Here is a 7884-nt window from a genome sequence, read left to right on the forward strand (position 1 = left end):
TTAAATAAAAAAAAATATAATAAATATATATATATATATATATATATATATATATATATATATACTTTATACAAAATAATAAGTCAAGCCATGTAATTAATTATGGCTCCTAAAATATATCATGTTATTATTTTAAAACTGTGACAATTAAATATATATTATAATTCGAGATTTTTCTTACGGATAAAAAAAAGGGTAAGATAAAAAAAAAAAAAAACTTATCGATTAATGTGTAATACCTCAAAATTTGTTATTTATTTATTATATTATATGTAATAAAGAATTTTTACAAAATGAAGAAAAACATAATAAATATTTTTTTCAAAAAAAAATTCTAATTATATGTGCAGAAAAGAATATATATATATATATATTATATGTATTATGAAAATAAAACTAATAAAAAGTATAAAATATATATAACATATTAAATACATTTATATAAATTATTATGATATAATTATGTATTTGTTAATTAATTATATTATTAAATTATATAGATTTTATTATTAAACTAATGAATTTGAAAGCATAACTACATAAAAAAAAAAAAAAAAAAACAAAAAAAAAAAGTTATACATATCTTGTTTGTTCTTTTGCAGTAAGTTTAAAGATGAACCCAAAAAATAACATGATAACACATGTTGAAATTGCTATAATATTAAAAGGCATACCTAACAAAAAAAAAAATTATAGTATATATATATATATATATTTATTTATTTATTTATTTATATTTATTTATTTTTCTAAATAAACGTACTTGTGTCTGGTAAAACAATATCAATGAGTAATGAGGAAGTATATTTATAAATATAATCATCATTTTTTTCATTTGAAATATAATTTTTTTTTTGTTTAAATATGCCACTTTCCAACAATATTCCCCTATCTATATCAAAGTCAAATTCAAAGGATCTGATTTGTATTTTGATTATTTCAAATCTATAAAGTATTAAAGATAAAATAAAAATATATAAATTATATACATATATATATTATATATTTATGCATTTTTTACCTGATTATTATATCACATTTAGGGGGCAAAATGTACTTAAAATTAATATAGTAATAGTTCCCATTTTTTGGTAAAGAGTGTATCATATCAAAATTACTAAATTTAATATCAAATTTGTTAATTGCATTAGAACCAAAATATATGAAATCACAATATTTTTTGGAATCATCATTTTTATTAGAATCCTTTCCTTGTATAACTAAAGTGTGTAACAATGGAGATAAATAATATGGCAACTTATCAACAAATAAAAAATTACTACTATTTTTGTCATTTAAATTTTGAAATACGTAAACTAAAGAACTTTGTTTTTTCCTTATATCTGTCGTTATCATGCTATTAGATTCTTCTTTAAAGACATTAACATTTATATATTCCTCTATTATATTTGGTTTTCCTCTTTGTAAAATATCATATATATTTATTTTTTCATATACCATTGCTATATTATCATATTTTTCAAAGATTGTGGAAACATAATCTTCTTCTTTTTTTTTAACAATAAGTGCAGTTCTATTAATCAAAGGACATTCATTTATATTATATTTACTATTTATTAAATCAATAATAGTTATATTTTCTTTATGATTATGTTCCGTAATATATTCAATATAAAGAACAAAAAAATTTTCATCATTGTCATTTAGTTCAAATCCAATATTAGTTGATAACGTTGTTATTAAATATGAAGGATTAATTAAATTAAATAAACCTCCAAAATTTTTACAGGGATACATTTTTTTAATTAAAGAAAAACTTTCTATACAAATACTTTCATCTGGTAAAAAAGCAAAAATTTTATTATCTACTTTAATTAAATCTTTTGTTTTTAAAAGGTTAGTTGATACACCTGTAATACCCCAAATGTCATTCAATAAACTTTTTAAAAGAAACATTTCATTCTTTGAAAATTCATTATATTCTTTTTCTTTAGAAAAATCATATCTATCTCTTTCTTCTTTTTTTAAATCCACTACAAAAGTAAAACCATAAGGATATGAGTCCAAATATTTATTATTATAATATTCTCGGTAAACACCTCTTTTAATATTAATTTTAAGTGAATTCACATAATTTAATAATTTCAAGATATTTATAGGTACAAATTCTTTATAATCTTTTCCGTTTACAGTTAGCTTTAGTTTTACGTGTACTAGATCATTTTCTAAGGGTAATAAATTGATACTTTCATCAATTAAATAAGAATTTACAAATGAAAGAATATATATTATACTTAAATAAATATAAATAATACGTTTCATTTTGTTTATTATGGTTCAAAATGATTTTATCTTTGACTTTAATTTTCCTTTTTTTTTTTTTTTTTTTTTAATGTTCTTATTATATATATAATTTTGTTTCTATGATATTATATAGTTAACTTCATTAATTATATTAAATTATATTTTTTTGTTCATAAAAAACAAAAAAAAATTATGGTGATACATAAAAAAGAAAATATTAAAATATAAAATATAAAAATATGTATGCATACAAATACATTCTTATTTTTTTTTATTTTTTTTGTTACACATATGTTATATATATATATATATATATAAATATAAATATTACAAGGAAAAAATGTGAAAAAAATATATATAACAAAAAAAAAAAAAAATTTAAGAAATAAAAAATTGGCAAAAAAATGCAAGCAATTGTAAAAAAAAAATATAACAAAACAAAGAATAAGAAAGAGATTCACAATTTAAAGATAGACGTAGGACAATCTATATTCATACATTCGTTTAATTTCATAGTGTTCTTAATATTCATTTTAAAAATAAAAAAAATACCAAACATTTTTCTTTTAAGTATTATTTATCTTTAATTTTTTTTTCTTTTTTAAATCTAATCCATTTTTCCTTTTTTTATTTTTTTTTTTTTTTTTGATTTTCATATTTTTATAGTATGATAAAATTTCCGTTAAATTTGAATTCTTTTGTTTATAAATTCCAATCTAAAATAAAATAAAATAAGATAAAATGAGAAATGAAAAAATATCGACAATGTAAATAAATATAATATATATATATATATATATATATGTATATATAAATACCTTTTTATATAACTTTATATTTCTTTCGCTTAAATATTTGTCCACATAAGGATTATCAAATTTATTCTCAACATTTGTTGATTTATTTATCTTTATATAAGGAGGATAATACCAATAATTAAATGCTAAATGATCTGAGAAAAAAATATGAACACAAAAACAAACATAACTATAATATTATACATAAATGGACATATAAAAATATATAATAATTATAGTATACTAATATAATTCATTTTTAAAAATTAATATACATTGTTCTTCGCTTGAAAAGGATTTAACTTCATGAAACCATCCGCATGGTAAGTACACTGTTAAAACGTAAAAAAAAAAAAAAAAAATTAAAATTAAATAATATATATATATATATATATATATATATAATCATATTGTTTTTGTTCAGCTTTTTCTAACATATATCTCCTTCATTCAAATTAACTTCAATGTATTTTTTCCTTATATTTGTGTTTTTATCAAAGATATTATCATCTAAAAATATAAAGGAAGAAAAAATAAAATTTTTTTATAATACAAATTTAATATATATATATATATATATATATTTATATTTATATTTATATTTATATTTATTTATTTATATGATCTACCTTCTTTCCTTTTCCTTGTATGAATAAGACAAAAATGATTCGGGATGTCTTGTTTAGCGTTTGGTTGACAGTGAAAGTCATTTTTTTTTAATTTGTAATTTAAAATATTTTCTTCTAATAAATTTAATCTATAAATAGATAAAAGAAAATAAAGTATTTTTAGGTACAGTAATAATCATTTTTATAAAAATGAATATTAATATATATAAATATATATATATATATATATATATTTTTTTTTTTTCTGTCAATTTTTGTATATACTTTTCTTCTGCCTTATTTATAGAATCTTTTATTGTTTGGTTATCAACTAAAGGGTCTAAAAGTATAAAAATAAAAATTAAATATAATATATTATTAATATATATAAAATATAGGTATTCAAAGTAATTTTTTTTGCTTATATATTTTGGTAACAAACCTTTTTTGTTTAAAACTTCATTCATTATGTTAATTTCATTGTATACATTATTCATCTGTTTCTTGTATACGTCTAAAATATGTGATCCTGAAATAACATAAGAAATGCACATATATATATATATATATATATATATATATATATATAATATACTTATATATTTTTACATTTTAAGGTTATACATCCATACATAACTTACCATCACTTCTAATAAATGGCCAATAGGTAATCAAACCATTTTTGTGAACTTTAAAAATTTTTCCATTTGTTTTTAAACGGTAAGCAAAGTTAGGACTATATATTCTGAAGGTTTTCTTTCCTTTTAACAGGACATATATATTATCATGATAATCGTGATGTAAATATGTTTTTAATTTTGTGCTTTTATTATTTCCTAACCAGATATTATATTGATATATTTCTAAATTACTGAAATAAATAAATATATATATATATATATATATATAAATATATATAATATATATATACATACGGTGAAAAAATACTAAATGTTTCATTTAATTACCCCATAATTTCTAATTCTTTAGGAAGATAATTAATCATTTGACGTGTAATGGAATTACAAAAATCTTTTGGATGATATGCATTTTCTTTTACGTATTGAGTATTCAAATAATATTTCTTATTTCCTTTTTCTAATAATGATAAAAATTTATGAAACTTCATTTTTTTTTTTTCCCCAGTTCCAAAAGAATTCGATATCCTCTTTTCTAAATGTACATTTACATTCTCTATTTTTTCTTTCATAAAATTTAAATCAATGTTCAATTTATTCTTAATTACATATTCACTAAAAAAAAAAAAATAATAAAATATACATATATATATATATATATATAATAACAAAGTATAGAAAAAAGTAATATAAAATATATGCACAGTCAATAAACAAATACAATAAAGTTGTTACAAAATATAGAAATTAAGACTACGATAAAATTGCATAGGTATTTAAATATGATAAAAATATATAAACAATTACAAATATAAAATTTTAAAAATTATAAAATATCCTATACCTTTTTAGTATGCATGGTTTTCTTTTTAAAATATAATCTACATAAAATTTCTCTGCAGTTATATTTTCATGAATTCTGTCAATTTCACATGTTTTTTCATCATGGAAACAAAACCTAATGAATTTATAGAAAACATATTACAAAAAAAAAAAAAAAAATATATATATATATATATATATATATATTAATTCTTATACTTTTTTAACATTATTATATTAAAATATGCTCACCCTGTATACATATTATTTGGGTTCATTTTTCGTATATCGAATGGTAAAATAATATAAATGCCACAATTCTATATTTTGTAAACAAAAGGAATATATTAAATTACTTTGCATCACATAATATTAAGATAAAATAATATATAAATAAAATAATACATATATATATGTATTTTTTATTTTAAAATGATTCTTTCATTTCTTTATGGAATATATATAAATAAAAAATTATATATTTATATTATATATATATTATATTTATAACATATATTTTTTTCTCCTATATAATATTGCATATATATGGAGTAAGTAAAAAATATATATGCACTTGAATATTATAAATATATTTTAATATATTATATATATATATATAATACGATAAAAAAATGACCCTAATTTAAAAAAAAAAAAAAAAAAAAAAAAATATGTATTTTTTTTATTTATTATATTTTTTTTTTTTAATTGTATCCGTTATAAATTTATATTTTTTTGTAATTAAAAAAAAAGTAGTGCCGTTAATATATTATTATTTTTTAATATGAGAAATATTCAATAGATTATTATATTATATATAATATTTTTATAATATATATTTTTTTGAAGACATTTGTTTTGAGTTTTTATATATATATATATATATATATATATATATTTTTTTTTTTTTTTTTTTTTCTTCATAATGTTCATATGTTATTATTAAGATTAAATGTATGTAATATAAATATAATTATTTTTTTTTTCTTTATGACTTTTATATAATATTTTTATATTTATTTTTAAGAATATAGTATAATTTAATATTTCATATTTATATTTTTTTTTCTGTTGTATCATGCAAAATTTTGCGTTTTATTATTTGAATAATTATAAGATAATTATTTTACGTCTGACTGAAGTTTATGTATGATAGATATATTATATATATATATATTATATTTATATTATATGTATGTATGTATATATTTTTCTCCCTTTCCCTTTTCCAACAATAAAGTATGTATTAAAGAATAATGATTATATAAATACACATATATAAATTATTCTTATAAAACTTATTTCGCTGTTTTTATGAAATTTAAAAGAAATAATATATATATATATATATATATAATACGACATGTAATATGAGGTCATTTAATATAATACATATACCTGTAAATATATCGTTATATATGTTTAATTTTTTCTTTCTATATTATTCCTATGTGAAAAAAAATATATATATGTACATAGCTTTGTTGTGATAAATGTTAAATTTTTTTATAAAGTTAACAATATCTTAAAAAAAAAAAAAAAAAAAAAAAATGACCCCAGTTACTTTTGAATGTATATCTGTGGCACTCATTTCATTATTTTTCATAAAAATATTGGCATATATTTACAAACAAAAGTGTGAAAAAGATAATTCAAAAGTAAAGAAAGGGAAAGAAAATAATAAGAATTCTACAATGAATGTTAAAGTTGATATCGTTTGTGATATAACAAATAGTTTTGGAAAATATTATACCAAAGAAGTATTAAAAAAGAAAAATATATTAGGTATTATACCAGTATATAAAAGTTATAATAAGGAATATGAAAACGTGGATAAATTCAATGGATTTATGGCCGAATTTTTCAAATTTTTAGATTTAAAAAATGGGAAAGTAATATTAGCTAGTGATAATAATTGTATAAATAATTATATAAATCCATTATCTAAAATAGAAGATACAGAAAATGAAAAGGATGAAGAAGATATATTACTAGCTTCTTGTATTATTTATGAAAAGATATTAATAATCGTTTGTGTAATTAATTATGATATGGATATTGAAAAACAATTGGATTATTTTTTGAAGAATCAAAAAAACGATTTACTTATTGTTATAAATAATTTATTTTTAAATAGCAATTTGAAAGATGAAAAGAATTATAAAAATATGGAATTATTAGAAAAAAAATGTTCCTTATTACCAAAAGGAGATGTCAATAATTTATTATCCTTTTTTGATTTTATGAATATTAAAAAAGGATGTATAAGTGATTTATATTCAATCATACAAATAAATATGAAAAACTTTCGTTATTTTTATAAACTTTTAGGAAATACCACTTCTGGTACATTTTTCAATGGACATGTCTATGATAATTTTATGTCTACCAATATATATAATTCACTTATGGATATATATGACGATTTGATTTCAGAAACAATAAAAAAAGACAAAAAAAAAATTAACATTAAAAAGTTTTATACCTTTTATTGTGTAAAGTGTGATTATAAAAAAATTGTGAAATTAAGTCTTATGAAATTAGAAAATAATTTCTTTTTATTTTATATATATAATATCTATTCGTATATTTATTATCAGTTAATATTATATGTATCTCAGAAAAATTCTGTATAATTCTTTTTTTTGGAAATGTATTTTTATGTTTTGTTTTAGTATTACATATATATGGAATAATGACATATTGAATTATATATATATATATATATATATATATATGTATACATATATGTGT

At 17.1% G+C, this 7884-nt stretch overlaps 3 protein-coding genes across 3 annotated transcripts; 1 reads left to right on the top strand and 2 right to left on the bottom strand.

Annotated features, from left to right (window-relative positions):
- Positions 1-573: 573 nt before the first annotated feature.
- PRSY57_1120500 (hypothetical protein) lies at positions 574-2283 on the bottom strand (the record flags this gene model as incomplete). The annotated part of the gene is made up of 3 exons (XM_012908169.2): positions 574-674; positions 764-945; positions 1022-2283. 3 exons carry the CDS (start codon positions 2281-2283, stop codon positions 574-576), a joined length of 1545 nt encoding a protein of 514 aa, XP_012763623.2.
- Positions 2284-2831: 548 nt separating this feature from the next.
- On the bottom strand, positions 2832-5408 carry PRSY57_1120600 (cupin-like protein, putative; the record flags this gene model as incomplete). Its single annotated transcript, XM_012908170.2, has 11 exons — positions 2832-2981; positions 3084-3217; positions 3338-3394; positions 3498-3572; positions 3692-3819; positions 3956-4010; positions 4113-4199; positions 4312-4541; positions 4639-4923; positions 5153-5266; positions 5383-5408. 11 exons carry the CDS (start codon positions 5406-5408, stop codon positions 2832-2834), a joined length of 1341 nt encoding a protein of 446 aa, XP_012763624.2.
- A 1272-nt stretch (positions 5409-6680) lies between these two features.
- On the top strand, positions 6681-7766 carry PRSY57_1120700 (hypothetical protein; the record flags this gene model as incomplete). Its single annotated transcript, XM_012908171.2, has 1 exon — positions 6681-7766. One exon carries the CDS (start codon positions 6681-6683, stop codon positions 7764-7766), a length of 1086 nt encoding a protein of 361 aa, XP_012763625.1.
- Between the last annotated feature and the right edge of the window lie 118 nt (positions 7767-7884).

The sequence above is a fragment of the Plasmodium reichenowi genome, chromosome 11, assembly GCF_001601855.1.
Source record: "Plasmodium reichenowi strain SY57 chromosome 11, whole genome shotgun sequence".
NCBI lineage: Eukaryota > Apicomplexa > Aconoidasida > Haemosporida > Plasmodiidae > Plasmodium > Plasmodium reichenowi.